Below are 17,302 nucleotides of genomic sequence, written 5' to 3'. Positions count from 1 at the left end.
AGTTTTCCTCAGAAATAAAAAAATGTGACATCCACAAAGTGTACGTAAGCATGGCTTCTTGGGACGATGGAAAATAACTGTGATAACTAACAAGGCATCCCATTTCTGTGGGGCTTTAATATCCAGCAAGCAGGACAGGATGTAAGTTTTTACATCCAGAAGAATTCTCACCAAGAGACAAAGACCACGTGCTACATTTATTCTTTCATTTCTCTTTTATTCCTTTCAACTGCAGAGAGACAAACAATTTGTACTCTTCCCATCATAAAGATGGATATTTTTTTTAAGCTTCCTTGTAAAGTTTATTTGAAAAAGGCAAAAAGAAAATGTTGCTATATTCCAAAAAGCAAGAACTGAACCAGGAAGAAAAAACACAGAACTACTGAAACTGTATGGAAGGGCTGTAGACAGTATCTCCAAAACTGCAGTTAGGACAGCTGAGCTGATGATTAGAAACTACAGTAATGTTTTAAGTTAGCTGCAGGCAGAGTGCTTTCTGCCTCTGCCTACCTAAACTCCATGAGCATCATAACTGGGAAAGAACCTTGCACTTGTTTTAAAACAGAAAATCTATTTTCATACATATCAACAATTCTTGCCATGTGAGAGCTACAAGAGATCATTTAAACCACTGAGCTCATCAGGACATGACTAACTACACTCACATTATTTCTCATCCTTTCCTCTCCTATCCCTTAAAATACTCAGCAATAAAGCATCGAAAAACAGGATTTCACACTTCATCTTGTCTATATCGTAAACAGTTGACAGTCAGAACTGAAAAACTTGTTGCCAACAGAAAGCCCTACCCTCTTATTGCAGTCTGAATACTTCTTCATCCAGCCTACCCCACGTGTTGAACTCGCAGTGACAGAACGGCACGCACTGCCTCCTCTTACAGAAGCTGAGAGCACACAATACCAGTCATCATTACACGGCGTGACTCCATCACAGTATTTGAATAGGACTACTTTTTTATTATTGTTATTTTTTTACAAAATACACATACAACACTACCAAAAGAATGAATTTGAAAAATAATTTCAAAATATGTAAAGCATCAGGTTATAAAATAAATAATGCTTTCAAGAAGCGTTCATGTTTTGCAGTTAAGAGGAGGCAGTTTCACTATTACCGATTTCTTATTCAACTTCTTTACAAGTTTCATAATTTACGTAGAAAAAATATACATGAAAAGAATTCTGGGATAATGTATAGGTTGGTTATGTATTATTTAATATAAATAAAAAGCCTAAAGCAAAACCAAAAAGAAAAACAATTACTTTATTTCTGTACATCAAGACTACAAACAGCATTTTAACACTCCATTTTTTACCCAACTTAAGAAATTATACATTTTTATATGGTTACCAGTAAACATCTTAAAACCACTCCATTTCCCCACATTTAAAAGGATATTGCTGGTTACTGCTTTTTAAATATGAAATTCAACTGTTTTCAGTAACCAGCAATTTTTTTTTTATTATTTTTTTTTTTTGCATAAGAGATGAATATAAAACTGATTGTAAATTTTGATGATTTAAAATATAAAACTAAAGTTCAGATGGATGCACTTATTAATCTTACAGTTTCAGCTATAATTCCTTTTTCAAACTGACTGCAGTTCCCATGAAAACACCCAGTGCCTACTACCAGAATCACAGAACCATAGGGATGGAAGGGACCTCTGCAGATCACCCAGTCCAACCCTGCCACTAAAGCAGGTTCCCTACAGTAGGTTACAAGTAGGTCAGAGGATCACTTCCTTCCATGTGAAACCAAGTTACTCCCAGAAATCAAGTTACACAAAGCAGCATATTCCACCTACTTCTCTTAGCAGAAATACTGCAGGCAAATGGATGTGAAAGCTGTCTAATCACAAAAAATAATGAATTTGACTAGCAACCAGAGCACAGATAGGGTATTTAGGATGGAAAAAAATGACAGGCGTAAGGAATGTGAACACCACAGGCTTCAAATATAAAAGAAAGCCTGATAACTTTGGTTTAAATAATTTTAATAGTTGTTACATGTGTACTTTTCTGAAGTGATTACTTTTCATGTACTGTGTATGCAACAGGAGGCTGATACATTAAAAAAATCTGTACAGGCACAAAAGACAGAAACAGAACAGAGGAAACGTGGATAGTCATTTCAGTTTATGACAGTGTTCAAGTGATAATGACACAGCCAAAGGTTGAACTCAAAATAAGCATGCGAATCTGACTTCAAGGTATTTCAGAAAGCACAAATAAAATATTATAAACATTTTATCTCAGTGCCTACCATCTTAAGGGAAGGTAGTATCAAACAAAATCAGTTATGTCTTACTTGCAATAGCTATGGTTTGTAAACAATTCTACAGCGTAAGTGAAGTTGTTAGGATATCAGTAATGAACATTTTCATCCTCTCAGTTGTGGGATATCTGCAAACATCTGCTTCACTTTCATCTAAAAGACTACTCACAGGATGTTGGCCTCATCTCATCCCGATGTGCTGCATGGTACACAACTTTAATGCCGGTTTGTGACTCTTATGTTTGAACAGCACAAAGCCAAAGCTTCATCTTTGGTTAATTTCACTGAGATGTCACTTTTTTTTTTTTTTTTTTTTTTTTTAAAACATGTGCTCTTTCTTCCCATGAACACAGAGAACCACCACACTGCAAACAGCATTCGGTATTTTGAATCACCAAGCAGTGTCAATTTAATATTAATTAAATGAAAGCTAACTAACAGATTGTGTTTAAAAATGAAACCTATTTGAGGGCATCTGATAAGACATAAGAGCTGCAGAAATTTACACAGAATTCCTTCAAAACTGTGTAGATACAGGTGCTGCTTATAGAGTAGGCACTGGTTCATTCCTCTGCAGATCATCCAAACAAGCATCAGCTTGACTCAGCTTAGTTCAAATCCAGCAGCACATTCAATGGCATACAGAAGCTTGCTCCGCATAAGATTTTCATCATAAAACTCAGGAAGCTTCAGCAAGTTCATGCAGGTACTTGCAGTAGGTAGCCTGTCTAAATCAGATCCTCCATTGTGAATGCAAAATGCAGGATATAACTCCTGGAAAATGCAAGAATAAAAAAAAAAAAAACCAAGAAATAAATACATAACAGCATAACAGCTGCCACAGTTTTCTAGGAAATAAATCATTAGATTAAAGACTGTCACAACGACATATTCAAATGGCATTTTCTTTCATTCCCAATGACCCCAAAAGCTCTATTGAATTGGGTAGTGCCTCTCCCTACTGAATTTTGATGGGGCTGAGATAACTAGCAGAACACAAAGCCATTTATCTAGTTCCAAGGAAAAACGGTAATTTGTTATTGTCCACATGCAAATGTGTGACATTACAAAACAGAGAAATGAAATGGAAATCACAAAACAGCATGCAGAAAATCCTAGCTGTATGTGAGAGAAACAAAGGATCAAGAACTTCAGACTCTTCTTGCAAAGCCAAATGCATATGGATCCTATTCTTCTGTAGGAACAAGAAAACGATGTGTTCCCATCACACTGAAGTTTTCGGAAATGCCTGCTGGGTTTAGGGAACTAGTGGCCACTCACAGGAATGGAGCTAAGTGGAAAAGGATGTTCTGTCATGCTTGAATGTTGTCATATTTGTCATTGTACAATGACATCCTATCATCTGTGAATTTCTCATGATCAACTAGATCAATCTATGCCCGTGACAGGGCCCCTCTCTCTCTCCAGAACAGTATTACATAGGGCACGGTAAGCACAAGCCCCAGATAAGCTCTACCTCCTTTAGATCTATGTAAGCTACACTGCCCCTGACTCAAATACTGTCTTAGTTTCTCAGGATCCCACAGGTGTTCAAGAATGAAATCCTGTGACACTGCAGGCCCCCATGCTTCTAAGATCTTTCCTAAACTCTCCATGTTCCCTGTCAGTCAGCATTCTCTGGTTTTGGAGGAGACTCCTTCCCCTTATCATGAATGCACTGGAATACATTCAGGGAGACTGAAAGCACACGCACCAAAATGAGCATTAACTCAAAATTTGAAAAATTTGTGTGACAAACAGAGAAGAAAGCCTGTGGATTGGTCTGAACATAGTCTTGTTTGTAAAATCAGCCATTCCATCTGGGATGTAAATGTCAAAATTCAAATCATACCACACTGCATGTAAGTACCACGCAGGTGTCTCCATCAGTGCCTTTATTTGGTTACATATCAACACAATTCCACAACAAGTAACCGTGACATTGATAACTGGCCAATAAGTCACGAGGAACATGATAGCTTTTAATTCCTTACACAGCACCCCCATGATAAAGGGTGAGTTTATCGCTAGTAGCTGCTAAAAGGGGCTAATGAATGGAAGCTGACGAGGAGACAAAAAAAAGGAAAAAGCACTGCCCAGACTAAGCAGTGCTCAAAGTTTACAAATATCCCAGAATACTGGCACTATGCCTGGGCTTTCAAGGTCAAGTTTTCCAGTAAAGAAACCTGAACTAGTGATAATGTTCCCTAATGTTTCCAAGAGCAGAGAGAGAGATTAGTTCTAAAAGCTAAGAAGCAGCTAATGCCCACATTCCCCACCAAAAACTGCCACAGAGTTAACTAGATCAATCTATGCCCACGACAGGGGGGCAGTAGGACCATGGTCCCCCCCCGGCCCCACAAAATGGGAAGGGAAAAGGAAAAGGGACAGGGAGATGGGAGCTGGGCTCAAGGAAAGAAGAAAAAAACAGAGGCAACAATCTATGGAGGAAAACTTATTTTACTATGATATCAGAATGCAAGATAACACAATATAATACAATCTAATTGAAATGGAGACTAATAAAGAAGATAAGAGAGAGAGAGAGAGAGAGAGTTCCTGAGACCGAGTCAAACCTGAAAAGCTTGGAATGGCTAGGAAAGCACCCTCAGCACCCACTGCAAGGCAGTAAGAGTCCACCCCACCCCGAAGGGCCAGATCCCATGGCTTCCATAATGTATAGGGATAGGTACTGGAATTGGAGCATTAACGCTTTAACTCCCAGTGCACTACACGATGTTATGATGTGGAATACTGAAACCAAAAACCATAAAACCATGACAGAATTACACTTTTTTTTCTTCCCAGGCAGTGAAGACATGTTCCAGGACACACCAAAATCCTGACAAATGAGATTTTGCTCTAGCTAATGAAGTGATGTGCTATGCCAGTTACAACACTCTTGTGGTTGAGTTTAAAAGTATTCCAATTTTATTAACAACTATTACATGAGCATTTACTTATTTCAGAGTGATGCTCTGAGGAGAAGAAGGATGAATGAGTGACCAGACTACATAGAAAGTATTACCACGCTAGTTCCTTTCTCTCACATCTAAACAAACAAAAGCCAAACTCCTAAACAAATAAACAACCCATGATCAAACATCCCCCTTCTATGTTCCAGAACATCAGTCTGTTGGCATACTCCAGCTACATCAAAAAAATTTTCAAGCAGATTAAGCCTTTGTTTTATTTATTTCCACCAAAATATGTGACTATTTTCTTTGTTAAATTCAATTGTCTGATACTACACGACTCAGGCCTTTCTTGAAATCCCAGACAGGGATTTCTGTCTGAACTAATCTCTCACTAAGCCTAAAATTTATTAATTTCAAGGCAAGCAGAACTAATCACTTGAGTAGACCTGTTCATGTGTAAGATTACACAAGTGTTTACGCTAGTGTAGTCTACAATTCTAGGTCAAGCAGTAATATATATTCTTCAAATGAAGAACTCTATTTACAGAAATTACACTGTTTATTCATAGTGATTACAAAATCATCCAGCTGTTAATGGGGTGTGCAATCACAGAAAACTGTAGTGATACAAATTTGTCAAATCCTGTTAATTGTGATATGATTAACCATGGCTCTGAAGAACAGACTTCTGTCCCTTAATTCTGTATGTAACATTTTGTTTCAATAAATAGGATTCCCTTCTTCCGAGAAAGACCTTACTGAGAAAGATATTTGTTACCAAAGCACTGCTTCTCCTGGCAATAAAGTATTCATTTGATCAAATGCTTGCCTAAGAAGTGTAGAACACGTCTGATTATTAGAAACTGAAAAAACCAGCCCAGCTCCAAAGGCAGAAGGTCAATGAGATTCTAAGCTAAATTATTGTTCAAATGGAGGCCTTAAAAAAAAAAAAAAGTATTTCATGGCTAAAATGCTGCATTTTTACTGTTCCTTTCAAAATGCTAATTGAATTCCTCTATTTTAGCTTTAAGAATGGAAAAATGAAGTTCTAAATTGAAATGTCACGCCAAGGGCGCCATTTTTTGCATAATTAAATACTGCACAGCAGGAAACTGCAATAGTTTGGAACTGAAAAGTATCATCAATTTATTATGTGACCTGATTTGAACTTAGCAATTTTCAACCATGCTTTAATGATTATTTTTTTTTTTTGTCTGTAACAATCACATTTATTAAACTTATTAAACTTTAATTAGCCTTAGCAAATGTTATTCTGAGTCTGGCAGTGAGAGTTCCAAATTTTTCAATGATGCAAATCTAGGTTGTGATGTGTGTAAGCTATGAATGTCAAGACATTCCCTAGCCTAGTTTGTCTAGTCTGGAGGGAAGAAAGCTGAGAGGTGACCTCAATGCTCCCTACAGCTTCTGAGGGAGGGGAAGCTGTTGGACTCAATCACTCTTGAAGGTCCCTTCAAACTGAACTGTTCTATCTTAATGTACATTAACTTTAAGAAAAGTGGAAGTTTATACATGTATATGTGTAATATACAAATATATATATACACACACAGAAATATATATATATATTTGTTGGTAAAGCCATGTTAACAAAAGACTTAGATAACCCACGTGAACAAAGCATAGGATAACTCAAATGGCAAGCACCACACGAGTAATTGGCTTAACTCCTGCCCAGTGCTGCCCAGCACATCTACAGAAATGCTTGTATTGAAAGTTCTAATGCTCAGAGAAACTGGCTAAGAAGTCAGGATGACGTATACCTTAAACCCCAGGAGAGGTGGCCGAGAGCAGCTTGTTACAAACTTGAGTAGTTTGCGTTTCTCCTCATCAGTGAACCTTTCTACAACTCTCCAGAATGTTTTTATTACAGGATGGTCTGCTGCATAGCCACCTATAAAGAGATTTAAATGATTTATAGATAAAACAGTTTTATGCAAGAAATAAACTCTTCAGAAAACCTACCAACAATTTTGAAAACATTGCAGAAAATCTTAACACCACAAGGTTTACAATGCTAACCCTGTCATTTAAAGATATCTTTGATTACTGCATTTCTATTGTCTCATTCATTGAATATCCACTGTTGCTCTCTCTTTCAGCTTCTTAACTACTAAGTAAACTAACAGTTTTAGTTATATTGATGGTAAATTCAGAGAAGAATGAAGACACCTTCTCTCTTTGGGCTGAGAAATAAATGACCAAGTCATTTGCAGACTTATATTCCAGGCAACCGGACACAATCTCTGACTAACACTCATTCAGAAAAGGAATTATACATCATCTACTTATTTATAATTACTCAAATGTAAGCACACAAAAAATAAACTGAACATCTGTCTCACGGCATTGATTAAATCAGACCCTACATCCTTATTTAAAAAAAAAAATAGCACAAGAAGCAAATTGATGCCTTATCAGTCATAACAGATTTTATTTATTTATTTATTACCTTAAGTAAAACATACACACCTGAATAATTTGTGAAAGATTTAAGGTCATCCAAACTAATAGGAACCTGGGCACCAGAGATCAAAACCTAACAATGAAGGAAACCAGACAATTGTATTAGATGCAAAAAAATCAACATCTGCAGTTTCAAACACGTTTGCTGCAGTTTAAAGCAGGAGTACCTGTATTTCCTGTTGATCAAACATTCGTAGCCATTCCAGATTCACAACGTTGGCCAATCCCTGACGGAAAGCCAGGCAGTGCTGTCGGATCTGTTTGTTCAGCCTGTAGTCTGCCACCAGGTGGATGTACGCGATGCGGTTAGCGCTGGTCACAGGAATGTCTTTTCCACCCGGCTTCAGCTCAACCACCTGTAAACACATCATCTTGATGATGTGATGTAAACTTCACCATCTTGATAAACTTTAATTCCATGTAGCTGGAAAACTGAACAGCAAGGCATTCTGATACGTGATTTGTGTTTTGAAGATCTACTAGAATATATTCCAGAATATTCATCTCAAAAATCCAAGTTACAAAAGAAGTTGTTTCTGCTTACTCGTGAGAGCAATGTGTGTGGTTTTGAGCCTTCAGACCCAGGAATGAAGCGGCAAACGCAGCTTCATGCAACTGCCAACCATCAGCTTCACTGAAGCGAGGTGCCCCAAATAAGCACCATGCTCATACAAGGCAGCCTCCTTCTGTCTGAATCAGGAAAGCTCTACTTGATGGGTTGTGCTTTTCTGGTTAACTGTTGGTGATAGTGAATGCTGCAGCATCACAGTATGGCAAAAGCAGTGTCTGCTAAGCCAAAATTAGGGTTCTAATTTACAGGATGGTAAGCATTTGCAATTCCTACTGTTGAAAAGACAAGTTATTTATGTTCAGTAATTTGCACAAAAACAAATCAACCCTAAACTTCTGGTTCTGCTGAGAAACACAGCTTTTATCTTTCATGTACGCACAGACACCTTAGCATGGAAAAAAAGTAATGGAGAAAAACAAAGCAAAACAAACATACTATAATTGCTTTTAGACATAAACAGTAATTGTTATCAAAGTGCCAATGATTTTTACGTATTCTACTCCTCATTACATGAGGATAATTTTGCTAAATAGCAGCTCAATCTAAACAGACTGTTAGAGTACTAAAAGAATAACTGAAAAGCTGGAATACATCCACCTTTGAAACCCTTCACAAAAATGCTTGGTTTTCCATCCTTCAAAGACAGGGATTTATTTATTTTTTACGACAGTGCTTTTCAGTCTGGGATAATAATCATTTCTTTGAAGTATAGAGAATTAAACACAGGAATAGTTTTTCTTTTGCAACACACTACCCAACAACACGAGCTGTTTAGCACTAAGGAAAACACAGCTCCCCCAAGCATTCACACTTGTATTAATTCATATCTTTAAAGGCCAAAAGAGAACATTAAGATCTATGAATATGACCCCCTATATAACACAGGCCACAGAATTCTATTCAGAGATTCCTGTCTTTTGCTTGAGAATTCCACTGATCAGTTTAAGCACATTTTTGAGAGAGAGGCAATCCTGGTGTAGAGACTTGATGTGATGGAGAATTCAGCACTTTCCTTAATAAGCCACAACAACCTGAATTGCAACAGGTGCTAAAACTATCTTCCTTTCCACTTTAATCCTTCAACTGTGATTTTGTTAAGCCTACAGTAAAACACCTCACCAGTATCCCACATCACCTCTGCGTGTGGGTAGTACCAACTGTGTTTAAGCCCTGTTCCCTAAGGATAAAGGAGCAATACAAAGGTGTGAGTTTCTCTCGCAGTGTTACGTCCTGGCAATCAACACTTTGCTTTGCTCCCTTTTGAGTGAGTTTCCTTCAACAAGACCCACTTGTATTTCAGAACTACAATGCCACATGTTCTTTTATCATTATTTCATCAAGTACAATTCATCTCTCTGAAGTACACATTGAATTTGGCCACATAAAGCATACTTATATCTCCTAACTCATCAAACTTAAGGTTACATAAGCCAACAATAACAAACAGTCATCATTTCACTTCCATACGATCATTCATGTAAAAAGATTCCTGAATTGACTTTCTCTCTAAAGTAACAAAAGGGAACTATTGGCCGTTGTTTTCGGATTCATCCAAGCAGCTGCAGAACTAAAAGTTCCAACTTCCCTTGCAGGTTAACAGACAGAGGAGAACACAGACAAAGCCAAGCATATGCTTGTGTTCTAATAGTGCTATCCTGACAGTGCATTAAACGAAAAATGCATTCAGGTTTAATAAAAGCAATTTTCCTATTCAATTTTGAAGTCAAGAACAGCAGTTACAGATTTCCTATTCAGAAAGATCACAACACAAGCTAGTGTGTCTTAAAGTTTTATCAGCTTGCATTTCATTTTTATCCATCCAATTTCTGCCACTAGATGGTGCAAAGCATTAACACACAGGTACAGGATGGAAGAGAAGCTTCCCAAAATGCAAATCCTTATTGCCATCACCATATTTTCTATCATGTGGATCTACATTAAAAAGTATATATTCCACTTTAATTTTGTTCATTATCAAAATAATGCATTTTAAAAAGCAATAGAATTATACATATTATTTAGGTAAGCGTTTGGATAATTCAGATATTACCATACAACACTGAATTTTATTCCAAACTCACAGAATATGTCTTCAAAATAAAGGAAATGTTAACATGGGATAGAAAAGTGTCATATTTTTAAAAATCTGCTAGAAAAGATGGTTTACTTCTAATTTTACTTTATCTTCTTAGAAATGTGAATAGAAGTGCTGCATTTGGCCTCTGACTCAAAGTTACAGACACTTTCAATTACTGCTGCATATACGTCTTATTAGCACTTAAAACTTTAAAGGTTATAAATTCAATTATATGTTACAGCAAATACATGCTCCTAGAAACTGCTCCCAGCTTACATTTGTATTCCTATTTAGAGAATGACCATTACAGTTTGTAAAAACAATGAATGCACACACATTTTTTGTACGGCTGCATTTCAAGTGAACAGTTTGGACAAGATTTTGACTTACATCTTCTACTTTGAACACAGAATAAAACAGAAATACATACACATACACACAAAAAGAAACAGTAGAAAACACTATTCAGGCAGAATGAATTCAGGAGATTTGTCTTCTGGCTCAGTGATAATTACCTACCACACAAAGCTGCTTTGCAATGTCTTTATGGGCAATCAGTGGCCACCCTAACAGCAAACAAAAGTAACTCTTGCACAGATGTGATGACTGGTTTCCCAGGCTCATGGTGAAGAAGGGAATACTTAGGGAGTGAAATAATTTATGAAAGAATAAGAGACGTATCACTTAGGCATTATGAAGTATGAAGAACCTTTCTTTGTATCTGAGTACTTAAGACAAGTAACCATTGTAACTTCAAAAAGCATTCATTCTTTTAAATAAAGTCAAGAACTCTTACAAGTCTGTTTTTAGTACATTTAATACAGGTGAAAATATTCTTTTCTCTTGGCTTTCAATCACTTTTTTTTTTTTTCCTTTCACACCATCACTAAAGATTTTCCCCATTCTGAAAACATGTAGTTAAAGGTCTTCTTTCTTCCCCTATCATCTGCCTTCCAGATGTTCAGGCAGGAGTCCCAGGTAGGAGACTGCATTTGAATGTCTAAGAATGCAGCTGCTGTAAGGATTATAAATCTGCCTGATCAACCGCAATCTAAACATTCTGCTTCTCAAAAGACTTCCAGTATCATCTCTCCAACCCACTGTATCCTCATAACGAAGCCACCACAGAAGAAACTTCCATGGTTATTTTTAAGACTTCAAAATCATCTCTCATGGAAATTTAAAGGCAAAGAACTCTACTTTCACTTGTCAAAATACTTCCAGTAACAAAAATAGCATTCACATCTGCTTTAAAAAGCCAACCGTGTCCTGACATCAATTTCTACACTCTGGACTTCACAGACACTGCTGTCCCATAGTTCTTTCGAGACTTTTTACTTGCTGCCATTTTATACAGCTGATCTAGCAGCTGAAAACTAGGCTGCTATCACTACATTAGATGGTTCTTCATCAAAAATTAAAGCTAGCTAGTGTTGGAAGGTAAGGTTGATGGCAGAGCTCCCCTAATTAACAGGTCTAATGTGCAAATTATTAAGTACCTTTTTCAACTTCTGGTGAATGCACTTTGACAATAGTTTAATGGGATCTAAAAGCACATTACAGGATTGGAATCAATACTCTGATAATAGAATTTCTATCTTCTACCACTGACAGGCAATAGAGCCCCTTCTGAATGCGTCTTTCATTGCAGATAATGTTTTTGTGCCACAATTGCTGGATGGACACTGTCACAAGGATGGCTATTTACAATGATAGATTTATGATGCATTTATTGAGCACTAATTCATTCGTCACTAAAGTGGTTGTTTAGATCAAAACTGGAGATAATGTACATTGAACATAAGGAGTGCAAATTAAGCTCTTTTCCCAAAGTGAATTAGCCTTACCTTGACACAATCAATTAGTATGCAATGGTTACAAGTCAAATACCAGACAGAGTATTTATCCACAAGGTTTATTAAAATAATGAAATGAAATAGAAGAAGCAACTTGTTGCATTAAAACACAGTAGATATTGAAAAGAACCAATTAGTTGTACTGAACTACAGTAAAATACAGTCTCATTAAAAGACAGTTAATACTTCAAGAGTATAGTGTTCTCTCTCCAAGTATAAACAGCAATAAAACACCAGAGTACTTCATTTAACCTATGTTTCATTTAGTTACTCAAAAGCTCACTATTACATTTAACCTTTCTTTTAAGGTTATGCCAAGTAATGAAGGCAAGTACACAGTTTTGTAGCAGTAGGTGCTGCTGGCATCACGTCTGTCCTGGATCTCCTTGTGTGTTATTTCTGAGCTACTTCACTTTTTGATGTCCTTCTACCCTACTTGTTGAGGTTGGTTCTAACTTGCTAGTATGGCTGATTTTTTGAGGATGTATGTAGTGGACATACATAGTACAGAAATTACCACCTTCACAGAAGGTACTAGCAACTTTTAATTTATAATTAGAGGCAAAATTGGATTGCATAAATGAAATCACACAGAATACACACAGTAACAAACCTCCCCTCCCAACAAGAGGGGAGGCTTACACTAGAAACTGTCATCTTGTACGCTTTGCAACCCAATAACCAGATGCACCTATAGCACAGAAATGAATTCAGTATAATCAGGCACTTACAGTCACCCTCCGTTATGATCCAGGAACCCAAAATCTGAGGCTATTATTTTAAAACTGCAATACAATCCACGTTTTAAGAGCTTCCTAAATGACGGGAAATTGGTAACAGGAAAGTAAAGACCAAGTCTAAGCCTGATGCTGTTAAGACAAGTCCTGGACAGCAATCTGGCTATGATTTAAACAGCAGTAAAAGAATCTGACATCACAATTGCAAAGCTTTGGTACTGCATCTCAGCAGTAGTACTGCTTTTGTGCAAGCACGTCCAGGCCATGTCTTCCTCAGCCAGCAGGCAACCCAAAGAGAACTGGATTCTCACTTTGAGAGTTTTTATTTCCTCCACAAGAAATAAGACCTGAATCAGGATACTGTCGCACATCATAATGATGTCAGGTCTGCTATTTGACCCAAATATTTATTGAAGAGCATTGAAAACTGCCACAAGCACACAATTCTAATTTCTCAATAGTCAAAGAGGGAATGTGACAAAGGAGATTAACTGTATTACCACACGTCAGCATGCTTTTCAAGCACTACTGACGTTTGCTTTCTACTGTGAGCACAAGTGATCATTAGCCTTCACAACAGAGTAAATAAGCCATAGTCAAGTTGCATAGTACAACTGCAGTACGAACTCAAACCTATGGACCTAAATAATCACTTTCAGAAGCAGTGAATCCCACTCCTCTGACTCACTGGTGGCTCAGTCCCTCAGAAAAATGAAGATGTTTTTCTCTAAAACTTAAGGTTTCATCTCAGGTCCTCTCCTCTGAGTACTCATCAGCTGAAACAACCCTTATCTCACAAGAGCTCACTTATTTAAAAGCACCAGTTTCTAACTCCAATTCCAAAACCAAACTGTTCTTCTGTAGTCTACTTATCACCTAATTTCTGCAATCGTCTGAAGTGGAATCAAAGAAACACTATTTCATTCAAGAAGTTATGTCAGACAATAGAACTTTCCACGTCTGTTAGAAAATCATCACTATCATTTATTATTTAAAACTCCCAGACCCTTCCTATCATCATCAAAAGCACAGTTCCAAAGTACAAAGTTAGTTATTTACTACTTCAAACACTGAGGCAGAATCCTACAGATGCCTCACAACAGACAGCACCTGTAGCAGTTATTCCTTATCTCTTTCAAAACAAAAATAAATTAGTAGAGATATTCATATTTCATCAGTAAAGAGAAAAATAAAAACCAACCAACCCAAAGCCACTCTTTACCTGTGCTTCCCCGAGGTCATTGTTTACTACAGTGAAGTTTAGTCCGAGTTCTTCTACATCTCCTTCATAGCTCTTCAGAAAAAGCAAGTTTTTGTACATTTCTGGATCCAATGAAGCTAAATGATGAATGTCAACATCGGCACTTGTCCCCAGTAATTTGGAGAGGAAAAAACTAGCAAAGGGCAGCTCCACCAGCATATTTTCATAAAGAGCCTGAAAAGCAAAGCAATTAAAAGCATTTTACATTTCACTGTGATACATGCAAGAATTACAAATGCTGTTGTACAAATACAAATTACCAGCTCAGTAATTTGGTGCCTGAATAGGATCTTCTAGCATGGCAATAGCACAGATATTGCATTAATTTAAAAATTTCAACTTTTTTTTTTTGTTTTGAAATTTGAACGTCTTTGTGAAATAGAAAGCTCCAAAATTTTACAAATTAATGATGTGACGACTTAAAATGCAAGGTCACCACTTATTTACTATTGATCTTCGTGTCCAAAGTATTATAGCAAACAGGAAGAACATAAATTGTACAGATTTTTTTGCAAGAAAAGCTATGCTTCTAAAAAAAAAAAAAAAAAAAAGCTTATACAGATTCATTGCTGCGTATCTGGATGAATGATGGTACTCCTGTTTACTGCTGCTTATGTTTAAGTGGAGAACTCAACGCACCTGTACTGTATGCCCTATTCTTCCTACACCTGACACGTCCTACACACTGCCAAATATCTACTGAATCAGAAATGAGTCTGAGCTGAACTTGCAGTATTTGTCAAAGAGAAAATGTCTATTTTTAATGTAAAGTTCAAACTTCCTCAAGGATTACTGAAAATGGACAAGACATTTAGAGAAACTTTTCAAAAGAAGAGAGATGGAAACTTTATAGCTAGGAAAAGCAAGCATGACAACATGTAGAGAAAGCTCACACAAGTAAGACAAACATAGAAGACCTTCCCTTTCAAAAAAAAAAAAAACAAACCCAGAAATGCACTGCCTACTTATGGCTTTTCCTATTGTCCAACATATTTGCCACACCACACCTCATATTTTTATACTATCATTACTATCACGGCCAGGCTGATGAGGAAAGGCATCATCAACACAGCACCACTGTTTGCTCTTTGCTAAAGCTATGTTTTGGCATTACTTAATTCCTCTGTAGCCTTCTGCAAGCTTAGTAAACATATAAATCAGGACAGCACAATGAACATAAAGGAAAAGAAAGAATAAGTGTAGCTGTGATCACTAAATGATATTTCAAAGACTTCAAAAAATATATACTCAATTCCTTAAACTTTTGAACGAACAATTCTATGAGGTGAGTTAGACCTTGCAGAAAGAATTGATAATAACGAGTTCAAAGCCAAAGGGTGCATTATATTTAGAGCTATATGATTTATTCAAGGTGTAAAGTCGAAATCCTCATTTGTATAGTTGACTTTAAAAGCAAACTAGAGGGATAAATCATTAATTTGCAATGTATAAGGTCAGTGTTTGCTGTTCCTGCATTAGTAACAATAAAGCTATTGTAATTCTTTAAATATATCAAAGCTACCCAGATTTAAAATGGGATTCCATCTATGACTCATAAAATGTAAATGCAGAGGTGCAATTTTTTACACAAGGCAGGTTTAAGCCTTCAGAGCATTTAATATACAAGGACTAATAAATGATAGCACTAAAAACTATGATCACATCAGCTAAATGGATTATAAATTAAATTTCCATAATGTATGCAACTGAAATACAAATGTAGACATAAATCAAGGTATTTTCTAAACACAGGTTAATTACACAAATTCAAAACCTGTCTATTTTTTATGCAAAATAATCCACTTAGCATTTTTCAAACTGGTCTGAAGTCTCAGCACTCGCCACACTTGGTCCTAGAAGCCTATCAATAATTCCATGTCAGGAAAAAACCAGCAATAGGTATATTGAAGAAACTTGTATGTTATTTTTCAAGTGTCTGTCTTTTATGAGTGTTTATTGCTAGAAATTGTGCCAAAATGATTTGAAATAAAAAGGATTAATTATACTAGAAGCTTTTTAATATAAGTGAGTGCAGCTGCAATGCAATTAATGCAAATCGTGATGCTATCAGGAAAATAAATGTGAACAACATCACTGGCTATTTCTGTTTGCTGCCAAATAACTTCAGTAATTTACTACATTAAGAATCAATAAAAAAATAATGCTTTTGAAATGCATCGCTATTAATCTTCAGGTAATTCCAAAGTGAACATTTATAACTTCATCTAAAAACTATATAAAGCATTTTTAAATAAACTGAATTTTGCAACTTGAAAATAACTTTAATTACTACCACTCCTTTTAGCTAAGTAATTGCAAAGTTAGAAGCAAATTATTTTTGGAAACAAGACAAAGAGTAATGTTTTAATTAGTATAAAAGTCAACCTGTCCTAATAAAGCTGAAGAAAAAAAGGTCACTAAAAAGCTGGTAAATACTGTCATGAACTCCATCCTGTAAGGCGCAGCCAGCACGACAGATGTAAGGGGAGAGATCCACTCCTACTTAATCTCTTAACAAACTGTCTTGGGAGCTGTTACCCAGTTTTCAGCTGTTTCCTGCCCATCCAGTTCTCTGAACTGGCTGTCTGCAACAGGAACATCTACAGGTGGGGAAGCACGACCACCTCTTACAGAGGTAACCAGCTGAGGGGATGGACGAGCTTCAACATGAAGGCCCAGCCAACCCAGACCATCCTCAGATTCTATGTTTGCATCAGGAGCAGCTGCACGAGCAATGCAGCACTCCTAGGTGACACATTCAAGGTCAGGGACGGGGCTCTGAGCACCTGATGGAGCTGTAGGCATTTCTGCTCACTGCAGAGAGTTGGACCAGATTGCCTTTTAAGGTCCCTTCCAGCTCAAACAGTTCTATGAGCCTCCTGGCTGAAAGGGCCAACCTGGATTTCCCAGCACTATTTTAAACTTACCCAGGTTAGATTATAGAAGCAGCTTTCAGTTAAAGGAACTTCAGACATTTTCCTTCTCCTGCATGCATGAATGTTTGTAGAACACATCAGGTGATTAAAAAAAAAAACCAACAACAAAATAAAAAAGCCTGCTGTGGTCATTAAGTTGACTTCACACACAAAGCACGCGGTCT

At 36.8% G+C, this 17,302-nt stretch overlaps 1 protein-coding gene across 1 annotated transcript in view; it reads right to left on the bottom strand.

The window, feature by feature from the left end:
- Positions 1–1,265: 1,265 nt before the first annotated feature.
- Positions 1,266–17,302, bottom strand: part of UBE3C (ubiquitin protein ligase E3C) — a 66,254-nt gene continuing 50,217 nt past the window's right edge. Inside the window, exons 19-23 of the mRNA XM_052695757.1 lie at positions 14,164–14,376; positions 7,868–8,056; positions 7,707–7,773; positions 6,998–7,128; positions 1,266–3,072 (exon numbers count right to left, since the gene is read on the bottom strand). Coding sequence (XP_052551717.1) covers positions 2,902–3,072; positions 6,998–7,128; positions 7,707–7,773; positions 7,868–8,056; positions 14,164–14,376 — 771 coding nt within the window. The 3' untranslated portion in view covers positions 1,266–2,901. The remainder of the gene's footprint in view (positions 3,073–6,997; positions 7,129–7,706; positions 7,774–7,867; positions 8,057–14,163; positions 14,377–17,302) is intronic.

Source organism: Tympanuchus pallidicinctus, unplaced genomic scaffold (assembly GCF_026119805.1).
Source record: "Tympanuchus pallidicinctus isolate F22 unplaced genomic scaffold, pur_lepc_1.0 scaffold3, whole genome shotgun sequence".
Classification (NCBI taxonomy): Eukaryota; Metazoa; Chordata; class Aves; order Galliformes; family Phasianidae; genus Tympanuchus; species Tympanuchus pallidicinctus.
The sequence above is the reverse complement of the archived record's forward strand: the minus strand, read 5'-3'. Positions and strand labels throughout refer to the sequence as shown.